At 36.6% G+C, this 23,249-nt stretch overlaps 1 protein-coding gene across 26 annotated transcripts in view; it reads left to right on the top strand.

The window, feature by feature from the left end:
* Positions 1-23,249, top strand: part of DLG2 (discs large MAGUK scaffold protein 2) — a 998,920-nt gene that overhangs the window by 397,205 nt on the left and 578,466 nt on the right. For 18 of the 26 annotated variants that reach the window (XM_061457957.1, XM_061457959.1, XM_061457946.1 and 15 more), the window contains one exon: positions 1,703-1,783. The exons of the other annotated variants lie outside the window; for them this stretch is intronic. In XM_061457957.1, coding sequence (XP_061313941.1) covers positions 1,703-1,783 — 81 coding nt within the window. The remainder of the gene's footprint in view (positions 1-1,702; positions 1,784-23,249) is intronic. 26 annotated transcript variants of the gene reach the window in all.

The raw sequence follows: 23,249 nt of genomic DNA, 5'->3' as shown, positions 1-23,249 counted from the left end.
CTTACTCTGCATTTTCGCATTTGCTGTTTGCGCTGTCAGAGCAGCGCTTACTGCTCTGTAAGCATTTCTTCTATCTGTGCTTATGAACCTACACATTTCTTTTCTAAAGTCTCCAGAACCAAATCCAAAAACTAAACTACATATACCGAAGAAGCTTGCTGCGGTCAAAATGCATCAGCCCCAGTGGATTTATCCATTACATGCCTCCCAATTGGCTTGGTCCTCATGTATGGGAATCCATGGCCACTCATTACACTGTAATCTAGATTTTGCAGTGTTAAAAATCGTAGCTGTGTGAGCTTGACTGAATATTCAGGCCTCAATTCATCCCAATTCACTGAGGTGGGAATGCATCCTCCAAGAAGTGAGCACGTTTAAGCCCTGAACCATTCTCAGGAGTTTCCTATGTCTCAAAGCTCTCATAGCTCCTAGCTGACGCATCAAAATGCCTGAACTTTGACAACATCAGTATAAACCTCACTTCTTAAGAATACTGTTGTATGACAGCAGGAATCCATTTAAGTGGGGCTAGAACTCCCTTTTCCTTAAACTATACTTAAAACTAAAAAATGTTATTCCCTGATTTTTTTGGCAATTATTAGTAGCCATTCTTTAGACCACCAGTGTTTCAAGACTTCCCTGGATCACTTGTTAGCCTGCTGGTTTTATGCTTGTTGTTTTAAAAATTACTTAATCTTTCAGCTGAGAGTGAAAATTTATTTTTTTCTTCTTCTTCTTTTTAAAAAACTTGTATTCTTTAGTAATATAGAAACAAAAAGTCTCCTAAGCAATATACTACAAGGTGAGGGTTAGTATTACAGAAGCATCATAATGACTATGGCCTTTGTAAAAATGCTTTTCAGTACTGTAGATATTAAACATTCTGTTAAAATAAGCTATTTGATGCATTAGTGCAGGCAAGGTAGTTTTGCTATTAACAAATATTGTAATCCTTGTGACATAAGTCTCCCTTTTACTGTCAGGGCTCTTCTGTATTGTTGCAGTTTGTTAAGAACTCATGTTTTTCCTACAACGGCATTGACTAATGCCTAGGTGGGAACCTGAATTCGTTGCACATTTTCCATTTCACAAAAAATAAATTGTGTTCATTAAAAGCAAATGTATAGTCTCCTGCTGTTAAAACTTCACAAATTCGTTGTGATAATTAAAGAGGGCTTTAAAATTTAGAAGCAACAGAGTTATTCCTAATTTTAGCTAGAAAGAGGTGGACCGAGAAGAGAACGTTTATTTATTCCTTATAGCCTTTTTGCTTGATTTGCTAATAATTAGTATTGAAATTGGTAGATGCTGCATACTAAAAATAAACTGAAATAAAGTAGTAGTGTTAATTCTTGTAAACTGTATATCCTTTGCTTGTTCTCCCTTAAAGGATAAATAGCTGTTCAATAGGTACTTATAATCAATAATACATGCTCACATTTTTAATATTATATAATATAATGTCACTTCATTTTTGTTAAAAAGCCTCTGGGCAATTCAACATGTATTAACAGCAATTTACAGCTTGAAGGGAATAGATGGCATGCCAGATTATTTCCTAAAGCAATTATAGTAAAACTGAGCTCCTAGCCCCAACAAAACAACCTGGGAAGCAAACCACACAACTAAGCACCGTATGCAAACACGATGAAAAATCTGAGTTTGGAACGTATCCTGAGTAGATGTCTCTATGTACTTCCAGAAAGGCCAAGAGGAAGAAAATCCCACAGGTAGAGGCCTTCAGCTGGGACCCTTTCCTGAAATGGAATGGACTAATGCACAGGTGAGAGTAGTGAATTTAGCTGTCAGAAATAAGCGAGGAAAGGAAAGAGTTTCTGGATTGATGCTTCATAGTTTTGCAATTGTTTTCCTCACCAATGCTCCCCCAGACCACAAAGTATTTGTTTCCTGTTAAAAAAATATTGAATGCTTCAATGACTGCCAAGATGCTGTTGCATCTAAAAAACCTCAGCTACAAACTGGTCAAACTGAAAACTATTTGGGCCATTAGGAAAACAATTTGGCCTCACCTGACTTTTGGAGGAAGTCCACATTGCTATGGTAGTCAATGGAGAGACTCTTCCTTAATGCAGTTCTTCTGTTGTGGATATCTCCTGTACATGGAGGTGGATCTTGCCCTGAAAATTATTGTCTCTCTCCATTGTCTAGACATTCTTAATGATCAAATAATTCAGATGTAAATGTCTAGAGTTTTGATATCTCATGTGGTCAGGAAAATTTCATTGTTATGCTTTTGAAATTTCTTTTTATCCTCTGTTGGCCTCGTACAGATGCAATCAGTCTCTGAGGTGTAACAGGCAGGACCAGCCTGGGATACAGGACAGGACGACTAGGTATATTTATGTTGAATAGTGTTGCTATCATGGACCTGAAGAGACTGACAGATAAGAGGACAGCAGAAGGTTTTTGGTTGATTGTTGTTTTTTTTTTACTCAGAGAAATTTTTCAATAGAGTTGTCATTGAAACCAGTAGTACAAAAAACTCCAAACCAAAGTGCAAGTGACTCTGTTGCACTGGGATACTAACCTCGATAAACTTCTGTTATCAAAATATTCAGTTTAATTTATGTTGCATTTGTGTTCTCAGTTTTCAGTATATGACCTCCTGCCATTATGATAATGGATGTGTGAGAAACTTGATATTTCGGTTGTCTGCCAGCTGGGTCCTTTGCAATCTCAGGGGGAAAAGAATGCAGTTTAAGATAGCAGGATAATGCACACTAATGGGATATTTCTGGTAAAAGTAGTCTAAAGTGATATATTTCTCATGTCCAAATTGCTATCCTTTGATTTCAGAGTTAGCAAGACGCAGGGATAAATACGGCAGATGGAGATTCTGAGTGACCCTTGCACAGCTCTCTGCCAGCTGGACATCCATTTATAATGGCTAAGGATGTCTAGGTTTTTTTCCTAAATATAAGGGCCAAAAATATGTGGTACTTAAGGTGGTAACCCAGGATGTAATTCAGTGGCAAGTATAATGGAAAAGAATTCTATATAGTATGTATCTGGACACTTGAATTCTGCCTCCTAAGACTCTGAGTAAGGTTTAATGAAGCTTATTTCTTGGTTTATTCTGGATGCACATAACTAATTTTTGCTGCTTTTTTTGTAACACCAAAAAGAAGAAATGAAACTAGTCAATCACTGTCACAATTAATCATGTCATTTATCCATGCAAAGATGAACAAAAACTCTGAAACCTCTTCACTACTGAGTGGCACACAGTAGGAGGAAAGTGCTGTTTGCTCCTTAACAAGCCCATATGGTGGTAGGAGATCCAGTGTCCCTACTATGCAAACAACACTGAATCTTTAAAAGCATGTTAAACAACATCTGCCACTGATAAAATAAGTAAAGCAGAAGGCTAATTACTTGATGACTTTCACCTTAGAGCCTTAAGAAAGGAGGCTGGAAAGATCTGTTGGAATATTAAGTTCTAGAGAGGTGGAGTATCATGCTATTATTTTTACCTTTGTTTTTCCAATAATGCTGCACAGCATATTAGCTCTATGTCAGCCCTGGAAAAAATATTGGGAAGATTAATGAGGCTTTAGCTAAGAAAGTAAGCATAAGAATAAATTAATGGTAGGAATAAATTCATGATAGTCAGCATAGTTCTAAAACAAAGCAATTATGTTAGATAAACTTAATTTCAGAATATGAATTTGCTTGATGAATGGTCCTGTGTTGTTTAAGTTTTTTTGTAAGGCACTTGATTTAATTTTACTTTGTATCTAGTATAAATAAATAACAGTATAATTTATCAAGATAAAGTTCCTTCAGGACTGACTTAAGTACTAGTCAATGAGAAATTACCTTTACACAGAATTTTTCAGGGACAATTTAGAATTGGATGTGGACAACATATTTAATACTTTCACAAGTAATTCGGAAAGCAGCGTGGATTTCTGGATAGTAAAATTTGCAGATGATGCAAAGACTGAAAAAGCAGGAAAAAAGGTGGACACAGTAGTGGGACAGATCAATCCAGTTACAGTCCAGCCTCGTAAACAGAGGCCACTGAAACAAAATTATTATTACCCAATAGAGAAGTATTACACAGCCAGAAGGAAGCAGTGTCAGCCATGCATGCACAGAGGAGACCCCTACAGTGGAAATAAGCAACACTAAGAATGTTCCAGAGGAAAGAATAGGCAACTCAGTATGGCTTGTATTATGAACTTTGAATGTTAAAGAAAAGGACTAAAAGTTAAGCATAAGGAGTGGTTTCATTTGTATGTGCAGTGAGGTTAAGGCAATATTGTGCCAGGTTTGGAATTCTATGCTTTTAAAATACATTAAATATATATCAAGAGAGAGAAAAGAGACTAGAATAGAAAAAAAAATATTCTTCCAGAGAGAGATAGGACTTAATGACAGTGTATTCCTTAGGGGAGACTGGGAATAAGAAGATTCTTCAGAGTAGCAAAGAAAAGCAGAACATGTACGCACCAGTGTGAAAGCAAACAAATGCTGGGCAGGCATTTTTAACAGTGAGAATATAGGACAAATTATCAAAGCAAGTGGTAGATCTCAATCTTGTTATGTTTTCCAGATTAGATGCTTTTCTGAGATAGCACACTTTAATTTAAGACAAGTTACTGTTAGTGTTAATGCTTTGCAGTACATTAGGCTAACCTTAATGATCTAATGGTACTTCCTACCTGAAACCCTGAATCTTTTAGGTGCCTGTTCCTTGCTCCAGCAGAATCAGCAAAAAACTACTTCAGCACAGAAATGTAGAATTAGATGATACGGTTGAGGGAGATTCATCTCATATAAGTAATGCAGTTTATCACCTTCTTCCCCAGACACTAGTTCAAATGAAGAAATGTGGAGCCATATTAGTCGGTCTAATGAGAGCATTTACTTCCTTTTTACTTCTTTCCTATGGATGAATGGAGGCTAGCACTGCTTTTCTCATTTTACGTTTTCCTGGAGATTAAAATGCAAGCTGAGACTTGCAGCTTGCATTTTAATGCAATTATGAGTCAGTCAGACTCTGTACAGAAGCCAGAAGTCATGCTACATGCAGCTAACTTTTGCAATTTTGCTTTTGGCCTCTTACTTGAAGAGTCTTCTCATAATAAATAAGTGACACTTGTATTCTTTGTCATCCACTCTTCTGTTATAATGCTCCAGGGAAAAAAGTCGCAATATCTTATGAGGTCCTTAGGTTCTCTTTGTTGTTCTTTTGTTGGAGATACATCTTTTTATTTTATTTTTTAACTGCAAAATACACCAGATCACATAAAAAGCTCAGTACAGCCATCTCCTGGCATACATGTGGAGGATGAAATTTGAATCCTTCCAAGATCATTGATTTCTGAATTAATTTTCCTTCATTGATTTGTAATCCAGAATATACAAATAATAGCTAAATTTTGATTAAAAAAGCAAGGTTTGGTTGAGAGGGCTTTATGTCATTTCAGTGCTGTGGGACTGTCTGCCATCTACATCTCAGTAGACCTAAAATAAACTACCTTTGCTTATTCCCATCCTACTTGCCCTATATCATTCACTGGGAGAAAGTGACTTTCCTCTCCTGCTTGGCAAGGATGGAAGGGTCCATTTTTCAATTGTGAAGTCTTCCAAAGAAACATGCTCATGCTTTTTAGTTCAATTCAGCAGCAAAGTCTGTCTTTGTTTTAATGTCAAAAAAAAAAAGAAGAATAAAATTCAAGGGCTAGGTAATTAGGGGTCTAAGACTTTTGCCAAGGCCTGATGAGAACTGCTAAGCAATGGTTTATTGTCTGTTGTCTCTTGTTTTGCACTCAAATTGGAAACTCTGAATTTAGCAACTCCATTTTTTCATTCTGGATTTGCTGAAAACTTTCAATGCTGGAATTCCAGTCCTTAACACTGAGGTGTTATAGCAATGGGTACAGGACTAATCACTAATCAGGAGTTAACATGCTTTGCATAATCTTAACTGTTCAATTGGGAAAAGGGAACTGAGCTCCTCTACTTATTGTAATGTGAAAAACTCAGTAGAGGACACAGGCAGACTTTGATTCTCAAACCCTGATTGCATTAAAGTGGAATTTCTCTGATGTACATATCTGCTTCCTTTGTGTATTCAGGGACATATTTATTAACATAGCTATTTCTTTACCCCCTGCTAAGATTTTAGAAATGAGTCTTTGCTTTTTGCCTATATACCCCTATAGAACTATGAACTCATTTCTCTGTGAAGAATTTTTGTGCTGAAAATATTTTATGGCTACCAGAAAGTCAAATTTTGCCCTCAGTACCTTTTCATCATTTATGATTACTCATGAGTAGTAGAAGAGTTGGAGGTGCACTCTATAAAATTGTTTTCCCTTTCCTCCTGATGTCAGTTGATGTTCCCTTGTGGTCTCTCACATGGATTTTGTCAGATATTGCTCAGGATGTCCAGTTTATCATCGCTATGTAGTTGACCTCCCAACCTCTCAAGCTGAGCAGAAGAATTTGCTTCCCCTCCAATTCATGCAAACGATAATAATTCAAAAGATATAAATGAATACAAGTTATTGCCCGCTATTCCTAGATGAACAAACACAAAAGTGGACAAAATTTGAGAGCCTTTATGACAATCTTTCAAAGTCATCATTTATATTTCATACAACATTAGAGAAATAATTATGTGAATTGTCTATAGCGGCCCCTACAGAAACATTTTACTGAAATGATTTATTTCTATATCCACTTTTCTGCATAGAACTGTTTTCACTAAACCTTCCAGTTACCAAAACTGAACCCTAGAGGCTTAAACAATCTTACATCTTCTTTGCAGTCAGCAGCAAAGGTAATTGCTGGTTTTAATCCTCAATTAAGTACTTCTCATATACTTTTCTGCAGAGGTCTAATACTTATATCCAGATAATGTAAAAGAAAATCAAATATACAGTAATGATTTTGCTTAATAAAGTTGAGGAAAATAGTGATAACATCAGTATTCCTTACTGCTTGCCTGTGTTATATGGGGTAAAGTGAGTTGCTGAGCTTGAAATTAGTTTTTAAACTAGTTATTCTTTACTTTTTTCACTCCTGCGACGTAATGCAGAATGCATTGTTTAATTTACAGCCACAGAATAGTTTGGGGTTAAGTGTTACAGAGGCAGTGAAGAGGTTGTTCTGCTTTTAATTGATACCGTGACCTACATTGTTCCCAAAGGCACCACAGACATTTTTCAGAAGAGCCTCCTGTTAATTAGAATTGTACATCTGTACTCTGTGGTGCTGGGTCAGTTGTTATTTCCATTCTATAAACTTTAAAAACTAGGGGGGGTTAGTTCACATTAGATTTGCCATGGAGGCTGGTAGCTCATATATAACTGTTTTCTGAGATGGCAGTGGCTTCAGTCTCATGGTCCCTTCTGTACAAAACCCCATAAAGCCTGAGGGTTCCAAGAGGTACCTGCATAACTGCGCAGTTGATGAAGGCACTTCCTGCATTCTTCAGAAATGAAGCCAAAAAGAGCTGATGATTTGTGTCAGTTTAAATTCCCATAGCCTCCTGTACAGCAAATGTGTGGTCCTGACCATCCGCTAACCCTGGTTTCTGGGATAAACCCCAACCTCACTGCAGTGATGTATATACTCCGTATTTCCTCCCAGAGGAGACCACGTCCATTAATGTGTCCTGTGGTCCCTAGACCATCTGTCTCATGGTAACAGTGAGATATATATTGGTAACTTGGATGAAAGATAGCTTACGTTACTGTGAAGAAGTCAGCCTTTTTTTTAAGGAAAAGGAAATTTATTTCTCATCCCTAGCCAATAAAACTTAAGAACTGCTAGTTTTAATTATAGACCGCCTGCATTCCCTTTCTTTCACAGAGAAGCTTATGTGATCAATTTATAATATCAGACTGTTCTTAACTTCCATAAGAGGTTTTTGGTTTCTTTTCCCCCCACGTCAGACATGATATTTATTTATTTTTGTTTTTTTTTTTAACATCAACTTACTCTGTCTGGAATTTCTGGCTTATCTAGTTATAAAGCCAATTGAGGTTGGATAGGCAGCTGGCTATCATGAGAGTTAAGAGTGCTTCCCAAATCTGAAAGACTGATTCAGAGCTTCCAAGGCTAAAAAATCAAAGAAGAGAGATCTTCCTAATCTTGCAAGTTATTAGACAATCTTTAACTTATTGCTTGAACTCATCATCACACAGCAGTAAGGAGCTGAGAAACTCAGCTTCTGAAAACTTCAGGAGCCTGAAGTGATAATCCGCATTCACTTTTTCAGATCTTTTCAGTTTTACAGCTAAGGGTAGTTTTCCTTGAGAAACATAAGTAAAGTGCTTTTATTGCTTCTGGAGTCAACATCCCGACTAAATACTTTAAAATGTTGTTATTTATTAAAGTTAGAAAGTTGGGATATCTCTGATCATTGGGAGTGATTCATGTAATTCTTTTAGCTCTAAGTGTAAATTCAGAAATTCGTCATAATTCAACTTAAGGTAAAATAGTTATTGCAATGGTAAAATCTTTCTGGAAAAGAAGCATGTGATATCTTAAAGTGTACTATGTGCATTTACTTTACATTGATGCCTGCTGCCTATTAAAAATTGTCCTATTTAGTTGCAATTAAAAAGGATTGAAGTGATTTTTCTCTTTGCTTCAAACTTGCAAATCTTCAATTCAGAAAAGCACAAAGAAATTGTGAAATACGAGTTATATAAAGAGTCTTTAATTTTATTAGTAACTTGTGCTCTTGCTGTGGATAACTCAAAGCCCTTTGATTGCTTATATAAACTGTTTATAGGAGGTTTACAACTACAAGTAGAGTTCTCATATGTTGTTTGAAAAAGTATTTCCCAGGGTAAAAGTGATCATGACAAAATTATATCTTTAAACTACAGAGTTGTATTTCAAGGAATCTCATACCAAATTCTACTTTTTCTTTCTTGGTTCAAAGAAATGTAGAATTTCCCATAACATCAAGTGACTTTGTCTGTTTTGAAAGCAAAATATTTAGTTTAATTTTTTTCTTGATATTGGAATCCAGTTTAAAACATATTTTTATTCTGACCCTTTATTCAGAGAAGTACTTAAAAGAGACATAGGTATTAGTAGATAATTTGGAGAATTTTAGAGAACAAAAAGAAACAGGTTAAAAGACAGAGCAAACTGAATTAACTGATTAACACACCTGACCTCAGCTTCTACTGTGGGAGACGTTTATTCTACCAAGCTTTTGCACCTACCATCAATAACAAAAAAATAGCACTTTTGTTGGGAAAAAATATATTGTCCTTGTTACCAAAAAAACATTGTTACTGATTGTATTACAAATGAGGAATGACTGAGTTTAATTTAATCTGTAGCTAAAGTGTAGAAATTTTAGACAGCAGGAAGCAGTTGAATCCCATAAACCATGGAAAATTGCGATACCTTTGCACATTCAGCATCCTTCCATGAGCCAAACATGAGCCAAGCAGGCTCATTAGTCTAACTCTATTTAATAAAAATAGTTACTCAACTGTCTAATTCAAACAGAGAAAACCCAGAGAATTAAGAAAATTATACTTTTACTATGGTTTGGTTTTCTACGAGTCAGAGTATATTGTTGAGACATAGAATATGTTATAACTTCTTTACTATGTAAGCCTTCAGTACTGCTGCAGGTTTTAATTATCTTTGAATGAGTTGGCTTAGATCTTCCCACACGCACACATATACTTGTAATGTATTCTACTTATTTAAGCACAGTTATGTCTCACTTTGTCCATAGGTATTTGAAAATTGCATGTTTTGTTTTGACAGATAGCATTTCTCACAGTTACGTCTTTATTACCTTACAAATGGAAGCAAAATATAGCTCACTCTCCTTTCCTATATTCAATGCAATTCTTCCCATTCTACTGACCTCTGAAAGCCTCTATCCCATTACACATAAGCAATTCAGCTCATTGAACTATATTTCAAATGCCCAGATTCTTCCATTTTGCTTAGAAGTTCTGTCAAAAGAATTGACCTTTTCTTAGCTGAAATTGTTCATCTTAAACTCCACAGAACTTCTGGATCCCAAATTTTCAAAGCTTTCTTTGAAGGTTTCTAAAATAATAAGGCCCTGAAATTATTACTAAAATAATACAGGCTCTGAGCCACCTGCTTTAATGCTGAAATTAGTTCTACTTTGAGAAGGAGTTGAATTACATGACACAGGCCACTTCCAGCTCAAATTGTAATTCTACAACTTTATGACACTGTGACTTGCACTAAAATTAATTAGGGATTGATTTTGAAGAGTGAAATTATAGACTAAGAACTAGACATTTTAGGCATCCAAACTTAGAAATACCATCCCCTGTTTCTTAGCCACATCTCTGTCATTCTTAATGTTTGGTTCAGCTTTTCCTTTTCTCTCCTCTTCACTCCTGCAGCACTGAGCTATTTTTTCTGCTAACTTTGCAGTATTTGGCCATTTTGTTTTGGTTTTGCCTTCCCTTCCCTGGACCTTGCCAAGTCTCTGTTTGCCATACCACACTATAACCTTTTTATATGATAGTTATGTCGCTGATGGTGCAACTTTCAGATATTATTTATTCAATGAAATACAAGAATTAGTGAAGTATGTTTTATGATATAATCTGCATTTACAATTCACATAAATACATCTTTTTGTGAAATTGAAATCTTAACATCTAAGCCAGAACTTCAACAAAAAAACAAACCCATAAAGTCTTTTTCAAGCAGTTAAGGCATTTTTCATTAATGAGAGCAAAGTGTGCAAAATCAACTGTTTTCAGAGAATATTTTTCCTGCTATCTTTATAGCTTTGTGAAAACTTGGAAATAGAGCATCAGGCAATAGGTGCTACAGGAACACAGACTAAGAAGGCAGACTTTTCCCAAATAGCTTCTGAGTTATGTAGAAGAAAAATGAAAAATAAGCAATGTAGGACAGAGTAGATACGAAGTATATTAAGAAAACACCAACAAACCCTGATATTTTTAATTAATTATTACTAAAACCCCCTGATGATAAAGCAATGTCTTTGTGGGATTTTGTGTTTTGCTGTCAGCTTTTAAGTGCTATTCCTAGGAAGCCAGTGGGAAACTGAACTTGAACAAGATCCAGTTTTACCCTTGTTTTGGAAGATCTCTGAGCTTTGTAACATGTGCAAAAAGAGTTGCTGTTCACTTACAGACGGGGTCCAAAAATGCATACTGGAAGTGGCCACAAGGACATTTTCACATGTTCTTAGTGTATCAGATGCTTGACAAAAGGGATAAAACTTCTTCCCTGTCCATTCTGAAGAACGTCAACACCATTTTTATCTCAGTATCACGTGTTTATAGGGGAAAAAAAGTTGTTTCCACTGTAATGGATATAGGTTATTCTCCCTAGGCCAGGAGGTGGTACACCAGCCTGAAAGTGTGTTAACCACACATGTTCTAGGTTCTCATAGTTCTGACAATAACTGGTTTTCATTTCTTCTGCAGGTGAATTAACAGGGCTTTCACAAGGCTGTTTCAATCAACAATGGGGTAAAAAATCTAGCTCTATAATAAATAGCTAAATCTTACTTTTCCCCAGGGTAACAGAAGGAAAAGAGAACTGTAATTCGGAGGTGGTTGGAGTCTGGTATCAGCACGTAGAAATTTCACCTGCATTTACATTGTATAAAAACCTTCCTAAGACTTTTGAAACAACCGGATGACTTCTTGAGTTCTGAGTCAAGATATTTCTTAAAAATCTTTTGAGGGTTTACTGTTTGCTGCCCTTCTTCCTAGTAATTCAGCAGTTTGAATTAGGTAATTGCTGAGCAAATTCCAAAGTTGTTCTGTGAATGTCAGCACTTGTCTTCTTTAGCTGCTGGGATATAGGTAGTTTTTGAACAAGTGGCTGATCAAAAACAGTGAAACCTCTCTTCTTACATTAGCTTTCTAATAGCACTGCTAACTTTTTCTCCCAGGTGCTTATATCTATTGGTAAAGAGGATGACTTGGGGTAGGAGAGGGAGCGATGGTGGGTATATTGGGGCAGAAGAAAATGAGAGCTGGATGGCAAATTAGAAAAACATAAGTGAAAAGACTCTATAGAGAGGCACCACATAAGGAAGAGGGAGTCTGAAAAATGTGAAAAAGGTATGGCAATGGAGGAAAAGAGGAAGAAAAGGGCTTTAATAAATCGCCTATGGAATAAGTGTCTATGGTTTGCTCAGTAGAGGATGTATGAAATTAACTGCATAAAGATACTTTCCTCTTTCTTTCCTAGTTTTGTGTTCAATATATTTCATAGAAATGCAACAGTAGTCTGCAGCAAGGTTAAGACTGAACCACATCTAAATCCATAGAGTAGCTTTTGTTCTTTAACATGAGAAAATCTCTAGACAAAGAGGAGGACCGAGTTTTCTTACTGTTTTAGAGCAGCTGAAACCAGCAAATTCACATAAGATTCAGGTTTGAAAAGTCAAATATAATATTTTCTAGCCATAGAATCACAGAATAGTTTGTGTTGGAAGGGACCCTAAAGTTCATCCAGTTCCAATCCCTTGCCATGGGTAGGGACACTTTCCACTAGAGCAGGTTGTTCCAAGCCTCATCCAACCTGGCTTTGAACACTGCCAGGGATGGGGCTGCCAAGGCTTCTCTGGTAAACCTGTGCCTTCATAATTAATTTCTAAGGACTTTGAGTTTAAAACTTAAGTCACATCCAACTATTGTGCATAAGCACACTGCTATTTTGGTACTAGAAATTAGTTGGTTGATATGGCACAAGGAGGCCCCACAAACAGCAGTAAAATATATATATATATATATATATTATTCCAGCTTAATTTTTAGGTTAATTGTCAAGCAGAAATCCTCTATGCCCTAGAGTTGTGTGTGTTGTGTAACTTGTCCTTTGTAGAGATTTGTCTCCATAAGATGTAAGGTACTTTGTTGGTCTTTTCAAATATTCTTTGTTTGACGTCTTTTTGAATAATGAATTACTCAAGAAAAAGGTAGGCTTCGTAAGTGGGGGTTCACTAGATTCATGCAAAGGGACTGTTCCTGAAAAATCAATATATGGGACATTCTTACTGTTTCTGCTGTTCTATGAATTTTCAGATCTCATAAAACAGATTGTCTTCTAAAGATAAACATGACCCAGCATCTCATATTCTAGTTAAATAACCCAAAGAATTCATTATCCAAGCAACTGTCTGTGGTTCTTCAGTAACAATGGATTGAAGAACTCAAAACTGACTTAAGCCCTATTTTTAAAAGTGCATGAGAACTCATGCCCTTGACATCAACTTTCTGCTTTTCAATGTGGTTGGTTTTGGTGCACACAAATGTAAGGAAACAGGCTATTGCAATGTATTCTTAGATTGCTGCAAATAAATATGTTTTCCCTTTTTAAAGCTAATTCTAGGACAAAAGAGCATAAAGTCCTATATTTGTAATTTTGTTGGTGAAGCAAATACTTAAAATAATTCACAGCTTTGGAATAGTACTCCATACTACACTGTCCTGCAGGCATTTCTAGGAAGTTAAGTGTCACATAAATAACACCAGAGTCTCTGGCATTTAATGTTATTAAATGGGCTGGAAGATTACGTATTAAAAACAGTGGGTTTCTAGCTGTATTTTATGTTCAGAAATTAGCTAAATTATTTGCTCAGAATAATTTGATTAGCCACCTCATTTTTCTTAAATTTAAACATTTTAATATAGGTGCATATGACTTTTCAAGTGCAAGTTAGGCCAAAGTTCTTTAGGAGTGGAGAGAAATACGTATCCTCATAGGCTTGCAGATGTGGTTCAGAGACACTTCCTATGTTAGGCTGTCTCTTTCTGTTGATTATGTAGAGACTGGCTGTTTCTATAAGACAAATCACTAACCTTATATTGGTAGGGGAGTTGCTTAGTTCAGTATATTTACTGTGCTGAGAGAGGCCAACTTTAGAGTTCAGTCTTCTACTTTATTTACTTGAGACAGTCTTACAATGAAAGGAGAAATAATGTAGAATAATTTAGAGCCATTTACTGATGAATTTTCTGTTAAAAAAAAATCAAGCAAAATTATCTGTTTTGAAAACTGTAACACTGTGACCTGAACTTTATCCACTAACCAGGCTTCTTGCGTCTGAAACTGGCAACTTATGTGATTAAAGGCTTGATCTTATTAGAACCTAACTAATGTAAATCATCTAATCTGATGCCTGAAACATTTGTCTTGTGCTTGTCATACATCCTTATTACAGGGTTATATTACAGAAATTTTCCACCACTGTATGCACTTCGTTTACAACTCTTGAGAATTTGAATCAGATGAACAGTCACATGGAAATGGAAATGACGGGCAAAGATGTGATGGTCTAGATTTCTTGAGCTGCCATCTTAAGCTAAACGAAGCTCATATTCTGCTTCCTGGTGGAAGAGAAAATGATCCTTCACTTACCTAAATGTAGCTGTTAGCCAACTGTCCTAATCATAGTGAAACTTCTTCTTTTCAGGCATTTCATATCGTTTCCCTCCATGGCAGGGGGGTTGGAACTAGATGATCTTAAGGTCATTTCCAACCCTAATTATTCTATGATTTTGTGAATTGCTGAGCAGAAAATGGCAGTATGTGTACACAAACCATCTGTTTATTTTGGCCGAGTACCATAAATATGTATGGTACTGTATATCCCTAACACGCATGGCTGTCTGTAGATCTAATGGCATAAGACAGAGCATGATTCAGAGGAGGGAGATTCAGAAGTAACTTAGGAAAAAAAATGGGTCAACTTCATCATGAATAAATGGATTTTCTATTTGCTCATCCTTGGGCTTTTGTATTTCTTAAAAACTTTTATATTATGTTTTTTTTCGGAAGGGAATATAGATACTTTTCTTACCACAATGAGAAATGTAGAGACAAAGTTAAGAGGGAGTTACCTATTGTGCTGTAATTTAAGGTGTTAAGTGCCTGCAGCCTCTGTAGGCTGGGATACTAGGAATGTGAAATAAACTGTCTCCAGGGAATAAAGGGTGACAGTGGCTGATTAAATATGAAAGCCTGTTTGTAGGAGACACATTGTGAAGTCTGTGTCTCAGTTCTCTTGCAATTCATCATGATGAAAAGTAGAGTCTAAGGATTTGGAGAAGTGTTGTCTCATTCTTTTAAAAGAGAATGCAGTTTTAATTCCATTTACGTGTTTTAACCTTTGGCTTAGAATCCAGATTTAAAATCCAGTGACAAGTGTACTCTTAGCTATAAGAGGGTCCCACAAATTAAAAGCAACATTTGTATGGGTCCTTGACTATTTAATGTGAATGAAGTATAAACAGCTTTGTGGAGTAAGCACAAATTTTACAAGGTGTGCTAAACTAGGTTCAGTGGAGTGCTGCTGAATGCTGCAGCTTTGCTAGGTTATCTGTAAACTGTTCACCTGAAAATAGTCATTGATGCCACAAAGCTTAGGATTTTCATACTGTACGATGTAGAGAGAGATTAAGAATTTCCAATTGATGTCTGATTCTAGTCTGGTCATTTGTTTTCATCTTGTTATTAGTATGCTGACAGTAGTTGTTCCAAAAAGAGTAGAGAATTGCACTGATTTCAGTATTTACTTAGTGAATACTGCTCCTCTGTTTATATTGCCTTATCAGATGCTACAAAGAATATCTTGTCTTTAAAAAGAATATTCAGAACATGCTACAGTGTTAAATATCCCATTCCCAGAAGTTACCTCAAGGGAATAGTGTGACTGTACCAGAGCCAAAGAGGAGGACAATGACAAGTACAGCACAACTCTGAATAGTTTTGCACTGTCGCTGAGATAAGGGAGCCGGTTCCCCTCTTCCACCACTAACCTGGACAAATTGACTCCCCATGGCTTTTCCTTGCCCACTCATATATTTCATTTACTTTCCCGGAACACAACAGGATTCTTGAGTTATTTTATCTTTGCCACTGTTCAGTGCAGCAAACAAAATATATATTTCACTCTGGTGAGGTGATCAAGCAAACCTGAGTGAAAGCATATTGTGAAAGGGAAAAGGTTAAAAAAAAAAAAATCAGTGCTAATTCTGACATCAAATTATATACTGACGCACAAAATGAATCAGAGTGAACCATTTCTAGCACTCAAAAGCATGCTGATTGATATAGGGACTGCTAATGAAAATTGGTCTAATAATTTGAAATGCATGCATATCAAATACACATAACCCATACACGAAAATATTTTGTGTAAGGTGAACTTCTATTGGAAATTCTAATCAATGTCTTTTTAAATATGTCACATTTTCAGTTAGATGCACACTTTTTAATCTATTCCACCGTTCCATTGGTGGACAACAAATGAGGTTTTCATGTTCCTTGCAAATTAAACTTTAGATTTTGATGAAGGTATCTGCCCAAATTAAGTATATTGGTTGCCCATCTATTTATTTCTCTTGAGAGCAAACCGCTTCTCATTTAATTGCATTTGGGCATTGCGACATATTTTGCTCTCAAATACCGTAATTAAAATAACAATGGACATTGATTATGACAGACTTATGACTAAAACTTATGACAAAATCTTACTAATCCTTTTTCTGCTTACTCAGGCAACTGGTGCCATTCTGCCTAAATCCTGGTACTTACAAGTTTGTTTTCTGATGAATAACACTTAATTTTTACGTTGGTTATAGATGCCTAGAAGATTGAATATGCTTTTGCCAGCATATTCTTATATTCTTCAACACCCTTTCATATACTATAAATTTTGGGAGGTGGGGTGGGGATGGTGTCCAGATTTGTCACAGAATACAGATTAATATGCATTAAAATGTTCAAAGAGCAACATTCATCTTAGTCTCTACACTTAGGAGATACCAACGAAACTCAGCAGTGTTTTATAAGCAACTAATGGGAAATTTCTGCTTGCTGTTTGTGTCATTCTGTCCTTTGGGTGTGATTTTGATCAACTACAAAATGTCACCCAGATTTACTATTTCTAGGTAATCCTGGGAAGGAGCTCAGAATGCATCACTTCATTTTGTGAATAGCGTCTGCTCATAGTGAAGTAGCTCATAAAAACCACACAGCAGCAATTCCCGAAAGGAAAGTCAATTAAAGTATTTCCAATTTACTGCTGTTGTATGTATTGGATAAACTGAAAAAGAGAAATGATTTAATATTCGTATTAGTGAGGATTCAAGGATAAATTAAAAATGCAGTTTCTCAGTCTATCGGCTAGACCAATTTATATAATATAGCCAAAATTACGTTTCGTTCCCTATTCTAAGACATGGGAATAAAGTGTTTAACCTTTTCAAATTATTTTCATAAGCAAAGTATTTTCTAACAGCAACTTCCATCCAGCTTTCAGCCTGTCTAGGCCATTGGTCATCTCAGGATGAAATACTGGATTCTCCTTCCAGTGCCTCTGCCAGAAAAAATGGGACTGTTCAGGCACTTAATACTCAGAAACAACTGTGGCAATTAATAAAACAAAACTGTCTCATATTTTAGTATAGTTTATATATAATTATTCAAAGGTCCAAAAGAAATTCAAATATTGAGTCTGATACCCCGAAAATATTGGTGGAAATGGACAAAATGTCTTTTCATTTGTCATGTCCCCTTTATTCCAGTGGTATTTCTGGTATCATCTTTCATCTGTGTGAAACACTTTCAGGAGACACTAGTGAGAGGAACTTTCTAATATACTAGCCATAGAGAAAGGGCTGCATCACAGGAAGTGTGATCAGCAGGTTGAGGGAGGTGATTCTCCCCCTCTACTCCACTCTTGTGAGACCCTCCCTTGCAGTCCTGTGTTCAGTGCTGGGACCCCCAACATAAGAAGGACTTGGACCTCTTGGAATAAGTCTGGAGGAGGCCATGAAGACGATCAGAGGGATAAAGCAGCTCTGCTCTGGAGACTAGATGGGAAAGTTGGTCTGGTTCAGCCTGGAGAAGTTTCTGGGGAGACCTTAGAGCAGCTTGCAGTGCCTGAAGGGGCTACAAGAAATCTGGAGAAGGACTTTTTACAAGGGGCAGGACAATAGGAAATTGCTTTAAACTGGCAGGGGGGAGACTGAGATGAGCTCTTAGGCAGAAGCTCTTCCCTGTGAGGGTGCTGAGGCGCTGGCACAGGGTGCCCAGAGAAGCTGTGGCTGCCCCATCCCTGGCAGTGCTCAAGGCCAGGTTGGATGGGGCTTGAAGCAACCTGCTCTAGTGGAAGGTGTCCCTGACGGTGACAGGGGGTTGGAACTGGATGAGCTTTAAGGTCCCTTCCAACCCAAACCACCCTGTGATTCTAAGGACATGATGCCACCAAAAGGAAATAATATGTTACAAGTAACTGAAAAGTGGGGAATAGCACAGAAATTAGAAACCAACCTTAACTACAGAAGTCTTCATTATACTAGCTATGATACATTATGTATAATTGGGAACATGTATTCCTTCAGATTCTTGTTTGCTTTTGCTGATGTCAAACATTATCCAGATGGTATAGTGCATTTTCTGTAATCACCTCCTTTTTATCTCATGCTTTTCCTGATCTGTATACTTTACCGTGCTTTTTTTCTTTACTTTTTTTTTTTTCTTCTTATACAAGATATTACAATGTTCTTCATTCTTATCCTATTGCCATACTTTTCTTTCCATTGGAACCATTTATTTGTTCATAAAATTAATGTGACCTTTTTCTGAAGCATGTTTTTTATATCTAAGGATTTAAGATTTAATGGCCCAAGTGCTTTAGAAGCAATATTACTTGTAAAGAATATTGCCTGTTATTGTTATAATTTTCAGATCCTATAACAGTAAGGATTGTATGCATAAGATAGATCTATTTCCAGCATATAATTCTGAGGTTTCATGCTATGAACCAACACATTCTTTATAGCAGCTGAGAAGCATGAAATTATCTACATGCAGTCTGAAGGAGTGATTTTCTAAGAATCAGTGGAAAACCACCCCTCTTTCTAAGAGACTTGATAAGCTACAAAGGAAGAAACTGGTTCCTGTCCTCTTAGTGAATATCTTAGGCAGTCAGTGCAGAGGAATGTGTTTCTTGGGTAACAGAGTGGGTATTGGTATCAGCAGGGGGAAAAGGTGTTAAGTTTTTCTGCTGAAATGGCTTATCTTTGGAAGCACAGACTGGAGAGGCATGAACTCGCTCTTTATTTTCAGCCTCCTGCTTTGCAGTCTTTCCTTTTTGGTATCCACAAAAACAGCATAGCTCTTTGTATTAACATTTCAGGATTCCCATTTGCCAATCTTTGTAATGAATACACAACAGAAAAGAATCAACATAGAAATATACATAAGTATATGACTAATTGTATGTATTAACTTTTGTTATCATTTCCATTAAAATGAAAAATTTTAATATCCATGTGGAACTTAAATCACATCTCTTTGTGCCTAGCTATCTCCTCGAAGATAACAATGTAATTTAAATATCCCTCTGTCTCTGTAAGTTAATGCATACTAACAGGTAATGTCATCATCATAAGAACTTGGAGAGACATAAGTATATATAGAAAACATTTCCAGGCGCTGAAATGCATCTGACAGCTATCCGAGATAGAATCAAACAGCTATTTGAACAGTGCATGTAACTCATAGGAAGAAGTAAAATAAGTGAAAGTGCCAGGAAAATCAACTGATGAAATTTAAATTTTAAATCAGTATTACCCAGGGCCCTGGGATTAAAACGACAAACCTGTCAGAAAACGCTATCCATTTCCTTTCAGCAGTGCTAGTGTCCAGAATTATGATGCTGTCCTTAACATCACATCCAATGCCAGCGTAGTACTGATGGAGGGAGTGAAAGGCTCCTGCTGCGTCCCCATGGCAGTTCTTGCAAATCTTCCTGGTCTGACAACCTAACAAGTTTGCTCTGATGCAAACACAGGGGTTTTCCCACTTGTCACTGTTCCATGTGCTCCTTTGTGTAGAGATTCACATAACCTAATGCTTCTTGTATACCCATCTATATACTTCATTGCAGATTTTCTCTCTGCTTTTGTTCTCTTTGTGCTTCAGCACATGCTGCTAAAGCACCAGTTTGTCAGAGGGCCTTTTTAAATGTTTTTGGGAAGAAATGTGTTCACATGTAAAGTCAGGGATTTGGTGCCCGTAGATCTTGTGGCAGAAGTGAAACACAGGCAGTACATATGTACTTGCCTGATCCTTGTTCTCCACTCATCAATCCACAGGAAACAAGACTCAGAGAGCTTAAGGCTAGGAGGTAGGAGGCTGCTCAGAGAGAGATTAGATTTAGTCACATTGCCTTAAACCTTAACTTGCACTGGACTAAAGAACATTTGTATTTCAAAGACTTCTATCTCCCTGCAGGGAGGGCCTCCAGTCTTAAAAGGCATCACGTAACAAAGAAGCCATCACTTCCTTGGACAGTTTGTTTTGATGGTTGCTTTCCCCATTATTAGCCTGTACCACTTTTCCAGTGTGAAGCTGTCTGGCAAGAGTTTACAGTCAGTGGTTCTTGTTATGGCTTTTTCTAGTATATTAAGCACTTAATTCAAATCACTTCTCAGTCACCAGGCGGAAAGTTAAACAGATTTTTAGCCTTTCACTCAAAGAAAGTGTTTCCCTGTCTTCTGAATAATTTCTTTATTCTCTTTCTTTATGTCTTGTCCTTATTAAAATGTAGACAATGTAATTTTATGCAGTATCCCTGTGTTGTATTGTGGTGCACTATACTGAAATAAGATTAGTTCTGTATTACCCTTTGCTACTTATTGGGCTGACTGCTTTTCAAATGTGTATCAGGGGATTAAGTTTGTTGTTTTTTTTTTTTCCCAAAATAAGCATAGAACCATAGAATGAGTTGGATTGGAAGAGAGATTTAAAAATAATCTAGAGTCATGCTGTTGCTATGGAGAGGGACATGTTCCACTGGCACAGGTTGCTCAAAGCCCAGTCCAACCTGGCCTTGAACACTGCTAGGGATGGGGCAGCCACAGCTTCTCTGGACAACTTGTTCCAGTGTCTCACCACTCTCACAGGGAAGAACTTCTTCCTTATATCTAACCTGAACTTCCCCTGTTTAAGCTCAAATTCATTATCCCTTGTCCTATTGTAAACAGTCCCTGATGAAGAGTCCCTCTCCAGCATCCTTATTGAAAGCTGAAACACATCCTTTCAATTAATTAGGAAAATTTACAATGTCATGAGTCAGCCTGTATTTTCTTTAGGATCAGTGGAGGTTAGGGTGTTACTAATCCGAACTATCATAGGCCACAGGCACCTAAAAGTGCCCGTTTCTCTCCTTTGACTACAAAAAGTGGCTCTTACAGTGAGGGGACTAGCTCAGGTACCTGCCAAGCAGAAAGGTTTATTTGGTCACATGAAACCCATCCATTCTGGGGGAATGAACCTCCACAGCTCTGTCTTCAGTGTTCTCAACCATGCCAATTGTTATGTTATCCTGAATTTTCATCAGAAGCACTTTTATATATCTCAGACCACTTAATGAAATGGTTCAGTAGTGCAAGACTTGCTGCTATAGCTGCAATTCTACAAGAGATATTTTCATTCAAATCATGTTACTCCACTGTTGACTACTTTTTCTATTTATTGTCCAGTCAGTTCTTTCTCTGTTATATCTAGGCTTTAATGCTATTTAATAGTGCTAATTTTCTATGTGGTTCTCATGTAATGGCCTTTCAGAAGTCTGAATATTTTACATTTGACAGTTATCTTTGTCAGCCAAAGCAGTAAGCTCAACAGAGGATTCAATCGGGTTTAGCAATTTTTTTTTTACCTGTTTTCCATAAAATCTAGGGCAAGCACATATTTTTCTTTAATTTTCATTTAACTGAAAATCTCTGTTTTGTAACTATGTGCATTTTCTAAGCTTCCAAAGGACCAGCTATAACAATATATTTCTTGGTATCCTTCACATGGTTGCTCTTCAGTGTTTTTATATTCCACTATGAAGTTCCTGATACATTAACCTGAACATCAGCTGCAGCCATAATACCATAGACTTTTAAATCAACATGAGAATATTTTATTAGTTGATTGATATAAGAATAGATAAAAAGCTTTCGGTTTAGCTGGAAAGTGTGTATATATGGATTTTTTAACAGCTGTAACTATCCATATATTTTTAAAGTATTAATTTTAGAGGTAAATATGCCTTTTTTTTTTTTCCCCAGTTTGAAAGGCTAACTCATAATAATCATCAATCATGGTTCTCTATTAAAATCACACACCAGTTCAGCAGTTCAGCTGTTCAGATAATCTTTTTGACCAAAAGGTGTACAAAATTTCTTTTGATTACTTGAGAAAGTGATATTTGGAAAGAAAATACATCCCTTAGTCATGACTATGAGGTCTTCTGGTAGAATGGACTATAATGCACAAAAAATTGTGTGTGAACTGCATTAAGATGTGCAACTGCTGCTGTAGCCAATAGTGTTCTTACTCTCAGAGTTCTCTATAAAAGGTTTAGAATCCCTGGTAGATAAAAGTATACGTTGTCCTTTTCCTCAGAATTGCCAGGGACAATGATGCATCTTTACTTGTTCTATTCTAATAGTCCAGGTGACATTGGACACAAAGCACTGACTGGCAATAACTGAATGAAGCCATCCAGAATAGCCATCTCTCCACTTCAGTCATCCAGACTCCTGATTTACTCCATTATGTTTTGTGTTCTGAAAACACCAAACTGTAGTGATTCATTGCTTTCCATGGCTTGTGAGCAATGCCCTTTATTTTTTGTGACATCAGTCTTTGTACTTCTGACATCCTCATATAATTTTATGTTTAGGACAAAATTGGTGTTCCTTATTTGCCAGCACAAGTGCATCCTGTTGACCAAAATAGCTGTGCCATGTGCCAGAGAGAGATTACTTAGTAAGTGAAAGATGCTTAAATGTTCCTCCAAAGATGCAGAAACAAAACTTTATGGATAATTTAATTTTGAATTTGTGAATAGGCTTTGAGTTGGAAAGATATCCACATCTAAATTCAGCTTTTTTTTTCTTTAAAAAATAAAATACTTATTTAATCACTCACTGTTCATTAGTTTGTGTTTTCTCCCACTTTATGAGGTTTTAGTGGTTATATAGATTTTTTAAAGACAATAAACACGATACAGTTATATTATGAATGTATGGGAATTAATTTGCCTAAACGCCTACTCCTCAGTCAGCTTCTCAGATATAGGCCTTTGTTTTTTGTTTCTTCTTTCCACCACAGAGCTCATTTACTGTTTCTGAGAAGTGCTTTAGAGGTTGTGACTATAAATACTGCTAGTGCTCTGGTTTTCAAGACAGGCATGT

This window comes from Pezoporus flaviventris, unplaced genomic scaffold (genome assembly GCF_033815535.1).
Source record: "Pezoporus flaviventris isolate CSIRO_AGI_PZ_B2104156 unplaced genomic scaffold, CSIRO_AGI_Pfla_v1 ptg000025l, whole genome shotgun sequence".
NCBI classification, from domain to species: Eukaryota; Metazoa; Chordata; class Aves; order Psittaciformes; family Psittacidae; genus Pezoporus; species Pezoporus flaviventris.
This window is presented reverse-complemented; position numbering and strand designations above follow the sequence as displayed.